General features: G+C 34.9%; 1 protein-coding gene across 1 annotated transcript in view; it reads left to right on the forward strand.

Annotated features, from left to right (window-relative positions):
* The first annotated feature begins 2,054 nt into the window (after positions 1-2,054).
* Ndst4 (N-deacetylase and N-sulfotransferase 4) overlaps positions 2,055-15,050 on the forward strand; it is a 284,281-nt gene continuing 271,285 nt past the window's right edge. Inside the window, exon 1 of the mRNA XM_059265003.1 lies at positions 2,055-3,032. Within this exon, the coding sequence (XP_059120986.1) occupies positions 2,055-3,032 (978 nt within the window). The remainder of the gene's footprint in view (positions 3,033-15,050) is intronic.

The raw sequence follows: 15,050 nt of genomic DNA on the forward strand, positions 1-15,050 counted from the left end.
TTTCATTACCCAAATAAAAATAAAAACACCAAACAAACAAAATAAAACAAAAAACGACAACCATAACTACAACAGTACTCGTAATTGCTGTGTTTACTAACTTCAGAACTAGAAACTTGTAATGATTTATCTCTGAACCTGTGTTCAAACTTATGTGACATTAAGGAGGTATTCATGAAAGAGGTGCTCATTCCTCTGTTACTTTTGTGTGCCCTGCTTGGAAGGATAACACATAGAAACATATATTTCATTTAAATCCCAGAATGGGGCAAGGAAGGCAGCTACTAAAATTTTTCATCTCACTCACCAGAGCAAGGCTGTTGTCAGACATCAGACATTTGAAAAAGGCTTTGGTTGCTGTGACAGAGAGTACATCATGCTGTTAATCTTTATAAGTTTCTTAAGACAGATGAAAGTCAGATTTGGTAAATTTGAGCTGAAGCCTTATTTGATTTCCTTGGTGTGTTGATTTGGGAAATAATGGCTTTTCAGACATACCAGGAATTCACAGAACTCCTTGCTAGTTTTCTGTGCCAGGAGAGCCAGGAAAGCCAGAAGAAAAAATTCCCACAAGATTCTGTTTGCTGCTAGCAGGTCACCAGGTTCATCCTGCAAAGAAGATTTGTTGAAGATCAAATTAAAATTTTAGCATATCAATTTGCAGTCCTTAAGAAAACACCCTATACATTTTTATATTTGTGAAAGAGCTTTTAAAATAGTCTTCCTATTATCTTGAAATTAATTACCTTAATTTTAAATGACTCATTTACAAATGTGTTTTTAAATGATCTAAATATATAACATTATATGTCTATAGCTTATTAATAATATTATATAATTATTATATTATATATTAAAATACACCTATTATATGATTATATATATATATATATATATATATATATATATATATATATATATATAACACGATATTCTAACATTGGTTCATCTCCCTACCTACAAACCCTGCCTCACCCCCTCACCCTTGCCCTTTTTCAAGTTTAAGAGACAGAGCACTGGGTAAAAGAAGCAAACAGACCAGAGTACATTTCCTTGCCGTAATATCATCACAACATCTCTTAGTGCCAGTGCAGGACATAGTAAACATTACTGATGTAACACTTTCAAGGCCAGCCTTTTTCACCTTAACTAGCTAGCCATCATCATTAAGAATGGAGAAATGAGAAAACTAAATGTAACTGATATGTCTTGCAGTTAAAACAGAAGCTGAACACAGCCATGTACCATTGTGGTATATGCATCTATCATCCTAACTCAGAACAAACTGATGTTAAATAAATGTCACATTTAAATTTTGCTTATTCTTTGGGTTGACAGATTCTAGTCCCATATGTTTTTTTTTTCTTTTCACTATTGCATATTAGGAAGAACTGTTCTAATACTTAAAATTGATATCTCATCTTTTTTGCATTCAAAAAAAGTTCACTATCTTATGTCAGAATAGATAATTTACCAAAGTATTAACATCATGAATCTAATTTTCTCTTTCCTCCTTTGCTTCTCTTCTTTTCAAGATAGCTAGCAGAAACTGATCTCAATATGTGTTCTTATGTACGTGAGGATATTTGAGCAAAGTCAAAAAAGACTTCCATAGAATTTTCTAGTAGTCATGGAAATCCAAATGGACTATGTGTCAAATATTAAGACCTTGGTTATCAGCAGACACTATTAGTATACTATCATTTTAATGATGCTGTAGTAAACTCTCGTGGGTTTCATAGCTATCAGCAAGCATATAAACATAAACAGGAACACTCCTTTCTGTTCTTAGCTATCATATTTTTCCTCTTTTTCAGATAATGATTAAAGGGATCTGCAGCAATTCTTGGTATTGCACGGAGATCTCAGCTGTTGCCTTTCTGGTCCACTGCCTACCAGATTTGACTCATTTGTGACCACTTCGAGAATCTCCCATGATTTGCAATGGTTACATGAATGTTTGGGAAGGAAAATTTGCAACATCTTACTGTATGTTCTCTATGGCACATTAGGGAAAGAAGCCAGAAACAGCTCTCAAAGCACTGGTTTTTAAAATGAATCTTATTGTGAGGTTTCGAAGAAGCTTTCGAACACTTATTGTTCTCTTAGCTACCTTTTGCTTGGTGAGCATCGTCGTTTCTGCCTACTTCCTGTACTCTGGCTACAAACAGGAAATGACGCTTATTGAAACTACTGCCGAAGCAGAGTGTGCTGACGTCAAAATCCTCCCTTATCGGTCCATAGAGCTGAAAACCGTCAAGCCTATTGACACGTCCAAAACTGACCCCACTGTCCTCCTCTTTGTAGAGAGCCAGTATTCTCAACTTGGTCAAGATATAATAGCAATTTTGGAGTCCAGCCGCTTTCAGTACCAGATGGTCATTGCTCCAGGCAAGGGAGACATACCACCTCTTACCGATAGTGGCAAAGGGAAGTACACATTGATTATTTATGAAAATATTCTGAAATATGTCGGCATGGACTCATGGAACCGGGAGCTTTTAGAAAAATACTGTATAGAATACAGTGTTAGCATAATTGGTTTTCATAAAGCCAATGAGAACAGCTTACCAACTACACAATTGAAAGGTTTTCCTTTGAACTTATTCAATAATCTAGCTCTGAAGGACTGCTCCGTGAACCCCCAGTCTCCTCTGCTGCATATTACCAAAGGTCCTAAGGTGGAAAAGGGACCTCTTCCTGGGGAAGACTGGACGATTTTCCAATATAACCATTCTACCTATCAGCCAGTGCTTTTAACTGAGTTACAGACAGAGAAGCCCCTCTCTTTCTTGTCCAGCAAAACTCTCTATGCTACAATAATTCAGGATCTGGGGCTTCATGATGGGATCCAGCGTGTTCTTTTTGGCAACAACTTGAACTTTTGGCTGCACAAGCTCATCTTCATAGACGCCATCTCCTTCTTATCGGGAAAGAGGCTGACATTGTCCTTGGACAGATACATACTTGTGGACATTGATGACATATTTGTGGGGAAGGAAGGAACAAGGATGAACGTCAAAGATGTGAAGGTAAGAGCACGGATAAAGTACAACTTAATTTGTCATTTGTTAGCTTTGTGGTTTTGATAAGATATTGTCTTTAAAATATTTTATAACATAATCACTGTTTTAAGCTAATCCTTAATATTTTACATACACACATGAGCACAGATATATACAAGTGCCCACAAAGACATCTCTCTCTCTCTACATATATGGAGACACACACACACACACACACACACACACATGCACAGAGAGAGAGAGAGAGAGAGAGAGAGAGAGAGAGAGAGAGAGAGAGAGAGGGGAAATGGAGAAATAAATACACAACACAGTGCAATAGAAACACTGAAATATTCCAAAGTGTATTTGAGCTTCATCCCATGACTTCTTTTTATGCTTTGTCTGTCTCAACTAGAAAATCTTGTAAGTACCTCCAAATTAGAATGGGTGACAGTTTGTAACTCTCAAATTAATGTATTTATAGGACTCTACTTATGAACTAACTACTTATGTACATAGAATTTGATAAGGGCGATTGCAAACCAAAATGGAAAGTAGCTCAACTTCTTTCTGTAACCTCATGCCAGCATCATTTTCACTTGCCATAAATACCTATACTACTGCAAATACAGACATTAACAAAAAGAGTTTTAAGGGGCCTTGGTCTCAAGAAGCTCTCCTTTCTATCTCTACTAATTTATGATACTGTTTTGAGTAAGATAACTGTGTTGCTGTCAATATTTCAGGGCTTTACTCAGCTGAAGGCATAGCAAACTGACCCTGTGATTGATACTGAAGATAGAACAGGCCAAATATGAAGCTGAGGGTGGTGATGCATTTCTAGTTCTAGGTACTTAGGAGGCTGAAGCAATAGTAAAAGACAACATGGATAACACATCCAGAAATAAAGAACAAAAGCAGCAAAATATAGTCCACAAGGTTAACTACAGTTAGAGAATTCTGAGAATCATTCTCTTTTATAAATTTCAGTCTAACATTCTCATATGCCATTTCACTGGTATCATGTCTTCTCTTGCATATAACTAAACTGGCCCTGTGTAAAGTATTTTCAGAAACATAAACAAAAATTTTATTAGTAGTAGTATTAGAATTATTGTTAGAGGACTAAAGATTACTATGATGTTGTCATTCTGTCTTATGCTATTCAGCTGTTTGCTTTGCAAAGATGAACCCTGCATGCTACTTAAAATAATAGCTTTAATCTGAAATGTTATGAACACTAATGGATAAAGTATCAGCTGGTAGTTGATACCAGTAAAAGTGGTTCACTTTTTTAAAAAAATCCTCAAAGTACATGCAGACCAGCAAACTATTTATAATGGGTCTCTTAGCAAAACATCATATGACTTAGATACAAATAAATCATTCAGTTCAGATACAAAGGGTTTAAGTAGTAGCAGTTGAAATCTTCTAAATTTCTGGGGTGTGTGTGTTAATGTATTTATTTTTACTTTCAATTAATTCACATGCTAATGTTTTCTCTTAAATTTAAAAGAGGTCATGTGTTTCAAAATGCTCTCAGAGTGTTAAGTTCCTAATCTGAAACCGTAGAAGAACAGGAACTTCTAATTTGGACACAAAGAACAATATAAATTAAAAGATTGTTAAAGTTTAAACTAAATTGGCAAACTTAAATCTAGCTAGGACATTTATTTGTAAGAAAAAACTGATGGTTCTTTACCAGTATTCATGAGGTATGCAAAATATTGATGGCTTCTTAAACTGTATAACCCCAAGCAAAGTAACAGAATGGTGAAACTTAACAAAGACATGAAAATATTATACACAAAAAGAGCTGAGTGTCAGGCCATGGTGGCACACACCTTTAAACCCCGCACTTGGAGGTAGAGGCAGGATGATCTCTGTGAGTTCAAGGCCAACCAGTTCATATACCTGTGAGGGATATAGCTGGATCATGTTGTAGATCTATTTCCAACCTTTTGAGAAACCTCCACACTAATTTTCTTAATGACTGTACCAGCTTATAGTCACTCTCTTATTACACCTTCCTCCACATCAATATACCTGCCCTTTTCATGAGATATATGATAGTCTGTTTTTTTTTAATTTTATGCATATGAGTGCTTAGTCTGCATATATGTCTATGTACCACATGTATGCCTGGTGCTCATGGAGGACAGATGAATGTATCAGATGCCCTGGAATCGGAATTACAGACAATGTGGGCTGCTGTGTGTGTCCTGAGGATTGCACAGGGGTCCTCTACAAGACCTACCAGTGCTGATGAGCCATCTCTCCAGCCCCAAGACAGATCTCTTACATAACTTCAACAAAATGCATCTACTTATTCTTTGATTATCTACTGTATGTAAGGCAAAATGACATGATCTGTTTAATAAAATTAAACTTACTTTAAGGCCCTATGTGATCCACCTAAAATTCTGCACCTATCCTTACTACTTTGCAACATACATTGTTATTGTTTCTGTTTGTTTAGTCCACCTTCATATTCAACTAGATTTTCTATATCTGCTTCAACTTAATATTCCAGCTTCAGTATCTTGACTAAAGTTCTTAATGTTCTCATTTCAAACTATATATCAAAGTGTAACAAAGTAGAATAAGGGCCAGGAAGGGCAGAGAGGGGACACAGTGGGTCATTGCACAATAGATACTAACACATAGTTAGGAAGAAAAATTCCTAGTGTTCTGCAGCACAGTAGCAGGATGCCTATAGTTCATAAGAATCTGTATTTTAAGTTTTGTAGAGAACTAGCAAACAGGAGCTCAAAGTCCCCAAACATAAATGATTGGAAAATGGAAAATGTTAATTGCCCTGACTTAATTAGTGATATATATATATATAGATATAGATATATATATATATAGATATATCAAAGTATATATATACTTTGAAACATCACACTATACCCATGAATACATAAAATTATCATGTGTTAATTAAAAAGAAAAAGTTAAAAGATTTCTCAAGTCATATATCTTTTGCAAATGTGACACATTTTCTAATGACCTCAACAGATGGTAACTTTTCTTTAACCTGAGCACTTAATAATCACCAATCTCTTTTCTTAACATCTTTTCGAACATGAGTCAACTTCAAAACTAGGGATCGGTACAGGTTTTCTCGTGCGTTTAATTGTGTCCCAAAATATGAAAGAAGCAACCATTAAATGTGGGTTTTAAAGTATTTAACTGTGAGTAAATATCTAATAAATCATAAAATAGTTGATTTATTCCCAGAGAATTGTTAAGGATAGTGTCCAGAGTTTGGATTTGTGTTGGGGCCAGATGTGTACTCCCAGAGAAAGAAAAGAAGAAAGTGTTAATACTCCAGAAGAATATGAACGAGTATGGGACAGTATGGTGTTCATTAGAGCACACATGGCAGGGCGTAGGGCAGGTAGAATGTAAGTCCTAATATCCTGGAAAGGCAAGGAACAACTAAAAGTCCCTTGGACCTCAGCCCTGACCTCCTCATCTAAGCTTCCACAGGGAATAACTGCACTGAGGATCTCAGAAGATCAGTGGATGTGCAGCAGTGGAAATGAGGGGTGTTATTACAACACCTTCATTTAGCCAAAGATAAACAAGTACCATCAGATGCTGTGTGTGGTGGTTTCTTTTCTACATAAGCACAAGATCATTCTACAAAATTTACATCTTTTAGTAATACAGTTCTGAAGAGCTAAAGAGCTACACAGAAAATTTTGGAAAATTTGGTAGAGTTCTAGTAGTGCTCATATGTGTGAATGCAGGTGTTCACATGCCACAAAAAGTTTGTGAAGGTCGGAGGACATCCCTAGGTATCAATCTCAGTGACTTCCACCCTCTTTGATACAAGGTCTTCTTGATTGTTTGATGCTGCATACATCAGCACTTTCTAGTTTACTTGAAAGGAAACAGTCAACAGACAGGATATATTTCATCATAACTTTCTTTTATTTAAATTCTTAATCTAAGTACTCAAGATGGGCTTTTCCTTTCGATTTCAGTGAAGGAGCATAGTATATTTAGCTTAGTGAACTGAAAAGCTGAATTTGTTCCCTAAGGAAACATCTTTATGGAAGCAAAGGGGTCTTTTTCCATTTAAAAATAAATTTTCAAAATCAGATGCAGATAAACAGTTTACTAAGAATGAAAAAAAATAAGAAACTATGTACCAAGAATACATTCATCAAACTCGATATTCAGCAGAAAATATATTATACATGCTAAGTGAATCATTTAGTATAATACATGTGTTATTTATTGCTCATTTATATACTTTATCTTTTCTTTTTTAATAAAATCTACACAAACATTGTTGGGAGCACATCATGAAGGACCTTGTGCCCACAGACCTCCAAAGAAACCAGGACTCTTAATCTAGGATTGTTTTTTCAAAGAAAAGGATGTATAATCTGTTTGCACAGAAGCTGGGAATTGGAAGTAACTGACAATCTGGTGATCTGTGTTATCCATTGGGCCAGGCCATATCAACTCCCACAACCAGAACCAGAGATACCTAAGAATAGAAATGACCCTCACAATCAGGGACTCCCCAGGCTAACACAACCAGGATTGGAAATACCTAATAATCTAAGTGACTCCTTACAATATTTATATAGCCAGTGGCTCCTCCAAGCTCCCACAACCAGGATTGGAAATACCTAATGGTTAAGTGACACATCTATATAGCTAGGACTCCCTCAAGCTCCCACACCAAAACCAGAGGTGGCTAATAGCTCAAATGGCCTCTATGCTATCTGTATGATTCAAACCAGGCTGGAGACTTCCCTAGGTCCATAAGCTAGTACAGATAGACAGCCTATCTCTAGAACCCATCTTCTTGGAAGAAATGACATGTACCCTGAATCAGGTATCATTCTAACTAATTTTCTTGTGCAATGGGGATTGTATTACACTAGGAAACTTCTTTTTCAAATTATACTGTATTTAAACTTTCGGAGAATAAACAGCTTGATATCAGACTCCCAGAAAACTTGATCAAAGTTGATGAAGAGGTGAGACCTTTTCACGAGGTCTGCTTCCTTGCCTGATACCTCAAGAAAGCCCCTGAAAACATGCAAAGTACAGTTGCTGATTTTGCTAGCATATGGAAAGTATGCATACTATGATCTGTAACCCAAGAAAGAATCATGTATCATATGACCAAATTACTATTGACCAGAGGAACTCAAAAAAGGTGACAGTATTTTTTCTTCTAAGAAATAAGAGCAGTTTAATGGAAAATGTGATTTTGAGGCCTTGTTATGAACTCAGTACAGTAGCATCCCTCGATAAAGACTGTTCAATACCAGCGAGTCATCCCAAACTAAGCCTTGACTGAAAGAACCAGGATCCCTTTAAGAATATAAGTTACTGATGATGATGGAAGAATATGATAGGGTACATAAGAAGTTATATGGCCAAATTTTGTGGATACTGTTTGAAACTAGGCTATAGAGCTCAATTGGTGCTATACAAGTGGTACTTAGATCTGTTGAATATTAAGTACTACCTGAGTTGCATAGATTTCTCAACTAGAAGGTGACATGATTTTAGGTGAGATTAATGAAAAATATGCTTGTGTTACTAGATGTGTTTTTGAAAATACAGTTAAGTCATCTACAAGCTTATTTATTATCACTTTTATAATATTTAATTATTATGTTAATATATTAATATATGCTAAGCACCATGCTCATTTTATGCACAGACAGAACAAATACAACATCAAAAAATAATGTTTCATATTTTAAGAATAAAGTGAAGCATAGTATTAAAAACATATCTCTATATAATCAAATGATAACTAATAGAAAAGGAAACAATAATAATTTGAATAATTCTGCTTTATTTTATATGATACAGGTTTAGGATTGAGTTTGCTCACTGGCACTAGCTTTGAATACATTCATTATCTTTTCACTTCAGATTATATAGATCTACAATGCCAATGAAAATTTGCCCAGTTGTGGTGAGAATCAAACATGATAAGGAGTAGGAAAGAACAAGACAGCCTAACTGTCCATTTAGATAAAGCCATCTCAGCTCCAGGGTGATCAGGATGAAGGGGGAAGATCAGGAGAGCCTATGATGTAAAACTGACTGGAGTTCCCTGTGTGTTTAATGAAAAACAAATAAGTGGATAATTCAGTGGTTTCAGTGGCCTCTATGAATCAATTTCTATAGAATTGTACATATGAAAAAAATACTGGAAAGATTGGAAGTATGACTAAAGGGCTAGTAACTTTAATGATTTTAGCCCCGCTATACATGGGACATCCCTGTCTAAATCTTTGAAAGTGAAAAAATTAGTTTTTTTCCAACAATGTGGTAGTGTACAGTTAAAAATCCTTGAGTTTCGCCGGGCGGTGGTGGCGCACGCCTTTAATCCCTGCACTCGGGAGGCAGAGGCAGGTGGATCTCTGTGAGTTCGAGGCCAGCCTGGGCTACCAAGTGAGTCCCAGGAAAGGAGCAAAGCTACACAGAGAAACCCTGTCTCGAAAAACCAAAAAAAAAAAAAAAAATCCTTGAGTTTCATAGTTACAAAGCATAGCCACAATAACTAAGGAAAATTGTTCGAGTGAGAAATAAGAAAGGCTAATTGAACCATTTAGGACACCATGACAAATCAGTTTCACATAGGCAAAATTCATCCATGTGCTGAGACAGCAGCCATACTGGAAGCCTCTTGTAATCTGGCCACTGAGAAAGAAAGCAGAAAAGAGCAATGTGAGCTCAAATTTCTCAGAAAGGAGAAAGCATGATAGGATAATTGACAAAGAACGAGGCAGTGCTCATGGGAGAAGTCTCTTTTTTTAGTTATTTATGACACTTTAAATAAGAATTTCAGTATGACTTCTGACATCACTGTGAGATGTATCAAACAACACTCTCATAAATATCCCTGAAATTTAAAATACTGCATAGTGTTTGAGTAGCAAAGGAACAAGGAAGATAAATGCTCATATAATTATTCTATTCAGAGATTAAAGTTTACTGAAATCATTCTTTTTATTTTCATGTTTACTGTCTTGATGTCACTAGTCATTGTAAATGTGCTTAATTTTAGATAGAAATACATATGTTTTATACATATGCTTTCATGTTAATCTGTGTCCTGGATATCAACTCATTCTTACTATGGTAGGACTTCTTTTTTCTTTCATTACTATTGTTTTATGTGTGGATTTGTATTGTATGTTTGTGAGTCCGTGCACATATGTGTGCACATACAGAGGCCATGGTTTGATGATGGGTGTCTTCTTCCATATCTTCAGCTACACATGACTTTTTGAAGACAGAGTCTATCACTCAGACAAAATCTCACTGATTGACTAGAACTGACTGGCCAATGAGCTCCAGGGATGCACCTGTTTCTGCTTCCCTGTCCTGCCCTCATTTGAACACCCATCAGAGAGAAAAAAAAAAAAGTACTGTTGTTGTAGGAATGTACTGTCCTTCCAGGTGGGCCAGTGTTGCCATGGGTGTGGGAGATCTGAACTCAGTCTTAATGCTTGCATGCAGAGCACTTTCCTGACTCCACCGTCTCCTCGGGTCCTGAATACTGTTTTAAATATATATTTGTTTTGTTCTGCTCTCCCCAATTTTGTCTTTTAGCAGTTCCTTACCCATCTGAAGTGCCTGTACCACCACTAAGAGCCTAAATGTGTATTTTAAAGCAAAGCCTGTGACAAATGAGTTTTATGCTGAGAATATTCTGTTTTTATATGCAAGTTGGATTTCATTCTAAAGATTAGGCAGTCCGTGAATTTATTTGCACACAAAAAGGCCAGATAGTAATGGGCCTCACACAACTATTTAAGTGTTCTTTGATTAGTTTATAGTAAAAGGTGATTGTTGAGAGACTGACTTCTTAAACATGAAGGGAAGGACCCAGTTAGAGTTATGAGACCTTTTTTCCTACTCAAATGATTGTAGTTGTTTGCATGGAAAAGGGAAAATATTACAAGGTATTTTGCTGAGAGTGACCAAGCTGCTTGAAAAAGGTGGAAAATGTAAACCCTTGTAGAGAATAAACTCTATGGTTGTGGGCAAAGGCTTTAGATGCTCCGGACATAGTCAGGATTGTGTTTTCTCTGTATTATCATCTCAGTAATCGTATATATATACTGATTTGTAAGTTAATTGGCTTAGAATGTGATTTGTCTTCTTAGCCTAAACCATGATGTTTTTATTATAATAATTATCACCTTATCACCAGCATGGTTTAATATCTAAAATATGACTACAGAGAAAAACAAAGCAAAAAACAAAGTGCTCTTTTTCTACTGCTGGTCGAAATCCACAGTTATTCTGAATAAACTGAATTATAATGGAAAACAGCACCTTGGTTATACAGTCCTGAGGGAGCTGGAATGTGTCGCTGTGACTATAAATCAGAAAGCTGGCTAATGCATTAGAGCAGCTTGGGGAAGTTAGCCTTGATATTAAACTCCCCTTTTTGTTACTTGTGTAGAATGGAACCATCCCTTTAGCCCATTTTTAAGGTTGATCATTTTCAGTGAACATGTCAATACAAAAGTAAAAAGTAAAACAACAACAAGCCCCATAGCTCTCACCTTAAAAGAAATAAGGGTTAGTTTATTCTAGAGCCAAGTTTGTGTAACCTTGGCTCAGGAACACCTCAAATTTCATGTTCCAGCATAGAAATAATTTCATGAAGTTCTATTGTTTTACAGAACAAAGAAAATTTTAAATCAAAGCAAGTTTAACATATATTGGTGGGTACATTGAAAGGAAGTAATAGCAAGATGGAAGAAGCTTATCTATAGTCCTTGCATGCTATCTGATGACATTCTTAGCTTGTGGGTTGTCAGAGCTGGTAATGAGATAATGAGAAGTTTTTATCTATTAGTCACAGGCCTTAGTTCAGGCACAGAGATGGTCAAGGAATAGCTGTCCGGGGGCTAAAGCTAGCTGAGATAAAGTAATTAGCCTCTGGGTCGGAAACATTCCAACCTCTGCACATCATTGCAGCTCTAGTCAACCAATCAGTCTCTGCAGACATAGCTTCTTTCTAGGAATTCTCCTTGACGAACACTTCTCCCCACTCAAGCAAGTATTTTTCAGAAGTGTATCTTTATTATCAGAAGTTTACCATTTAGTATATTCTAGAAAGAATATAAACTGATGTCTGTAACTTATCAGGTGGTAATATGAATATTGCATACACCATTGACATAGGATGCATACTAATACCATGATGTTCCCAATGGTACATCATGCTGTTTCACTGGAGAAAATTTAGTATCCTGAATTTGGTGTGTATCATTTTCTTCATACAGTCGTTACATGTGCAGGTGTGGTTAAACAATAAATTGTTCACAATGTTTGATTTTCCTCCCTTTTGGCAATATAGATCTTCACCATATGAATTATCCACAAATACCTTTCCACTTTCAGTTATTTTGGAAATTAATCCACTTATAATTAATACTTCTAAACATACTTCACTAAACTTGTTTTCATGGATCATCTCTCCAGTGTTAAGACTGTCAGACTTTTTAACATTTTGTACTCTGTAGATTTGCATTTACTTGATCATAAGTTTGAATGTTTTTTTATACATTTAATTATTGTTCCTTATTCACATATTTAGCACAGCCTCTGCTTTTCTCATTTCAATTTCACATTTTTTGTCTTTATGTGGTTTTTAGATGTAAGATGCAGTTTGATGTTTTTAGAAGACATATTTGCAAGAATTTTTTCTCTGCATATCAGACATTCTTTCCTGACACACATCTTAATGATATTATTTAATTTATAGAAATATACATCATTATTGAATATGTTATGTGTGATCCTTTTGGAGAGTTTATTGATTTTGGATTTTTGAAACAGGGTCTTGCTTTATAGCCATGATGACCTGGAGCTTGAGCTCAGATTAGCGTCAAACTCATGATCCTACCACGTTCCTGGAATGAAATCACTTTTTTATTCATGTTTTCTCTACTCTACATGTTTTTAAAGTGTTCTTGGTATATGTTATTTAAACAGTCTCTAAATTTTCTAAGCTTGGACATTTTATTTTGGGATTAATTTATGTTTCAAAATTACTAAATACTTTTATTTTGATAAGAATGTTTTCTTTTTTAATATCTTTGTGAAGACTGACAATATGGTTTAGAACTGGCTACTCTTCCAGAGGACCTTGGTTCAAATTCTAGTACCAACCTGGCAGCTCACAGGCTTTTTAAATTCTGGTTCCAGGGGCTCCAGCATTCTCTTCTGACCTCTATGGGCACTATATGCACAATGAGCATAGACATACATGCAGGCAATACACCCATGCACATAAAATAAAAATAAAGAAATATTTAAAAAATAAAATACTATTGTGAGATCACAGTGTTCATATTTTCCTGAAATTATTCTATTTTATTCCTTTAATATTGTTTTATGTTATTAATAACAGATCTTTATACTGCTTTAAAACTAGCTACCATTTGATTTTGTAACATTTTGATTTTAAATCAGTGCATTTTGTTTTATCCAATCCAATGTCTTATTTGAAACGTTCACAAGAGATTGGTTAGTTCTTTTTATTTTTCTTCATCCTTTTTATGGTCTCTTTTCTAGCTCAGTGTTTAAAACAGTCTTCATTCATTCTTTCCTTTCATAATTTTTATTATGATAGTCGTTTCCAGTTTTCTTGAAATTTATCATCAGTAAATGAATGTCATCCTTTTCCTGATTTGACAAGGATACAACTTCAGTTTGTATGGTCAGAGGTCTAGTAATTATGTTTGCAAAAGCTGTTCATTGTGTTGCTCAGTTTTTAATTTTTTTCAAATTTTTGTTTGTTAATCTATAATTTTTTAATGTTTTAAATATCCCCATTAACTGATAAATTTATCAAAAATGTTATTAATAGTCTCAATCTGTAAATTTTAACATTATGACCAACTGGGGTTTTCTTTAAGCTTTAAGATATTTAAAATTACTACATCTTCCTGATGAATTGGACTTCATTTGTTAAATTATAAAATGATTGACATCATATTTGATCCATATTTTTCTAAGAATTTTTTCATACAGTAGATTTCTAATAAAACCTTTTGGCCGTTAATCATTATGTGAGTGTGCGTGTGTGTGTGAGTGTGTGTGTGTGTGTGTGTGTGTGTGTGCTTTTTACTTCCACTATATGTGTCACTTAGTTGTATCTCTTAAAAATAGAATAAAAATAGATTTTTTTATTTTAATGTAGTCTGAAAAATCTAATTCTTTTCAGTGGTAACTCGAATCATACCTCCTGAAAATAATAAAAAAAGCAATATTCAAGGAGATAATAGCTGTGACTTTTTCAAAAATCAATGAATGACAATGATTCTCCAATTCATAAACCCTTTTCAGAAAGGCTGAAACAGAATAAACCAAAATATATCCCTACCCAGGTATGTTGCTAATGACTCAGGATAACAAGAGCTTGATTGCATCCTTCTGATTACATTCTTCAGGTAGAAAATTTCAGTGGCAGCTGCCTTCTCAAAGACAGCAATGGAAGCAAAATACGGAGTCATCTTTTCAATGGATGTTCAGTCCTTTCTTAGTTCAACAAAGAAGCAGAACTTTGTTTGCTTATATTGGCTATTTTTAATATGGAAAGGAAATGATGAGAAGATTTTCTTTCAGTTTTTAAATTTTTTTCTAAAGAAAAATCTGGCATGAATAAAGTTTCACATATTTGGAACATACTGAACAAAAGGATTAAGAAAAATTACCTTTGGTAGATTTAAATAGTTTTCAAAACACTATTTATTGAGGAAAAAAAGACTCTTCAGTGTTATTTATTAACTACAATTGTGTGTTAAGTATATAAAACTTGTGAGATTCATTAATCGTCATAATCTCAACCAGTAGAGTCTTTGTGTGTGAAAATTAAATGAACCAATCGATGAGCACCACTAAGAAGAGTGCCTGAGAGCAAAAGTTATTTTACTGAAGAAGACAAATTTAACCAAAAGAAAAAAAAAACCAATCATTTCTATGATTAAAATACATTTTGATTATTTTTCATGGATTCTAATAATTCAC

Source organism: Peromyscus eremicus, chromosome 6 (assembly GCF_949786415.1).
Source record: "Peromyscus eremicus chromosome 6, PerEre_H2_v1, whole genome shotgun sequence".
In the NCBI taxonomy this organism is placed as follows: Eukaryota; Metazoa; Chordata; class Mammalia; order Rodentia; family Cricetidae; genus Peromyscus; species Peromyscus eremicus.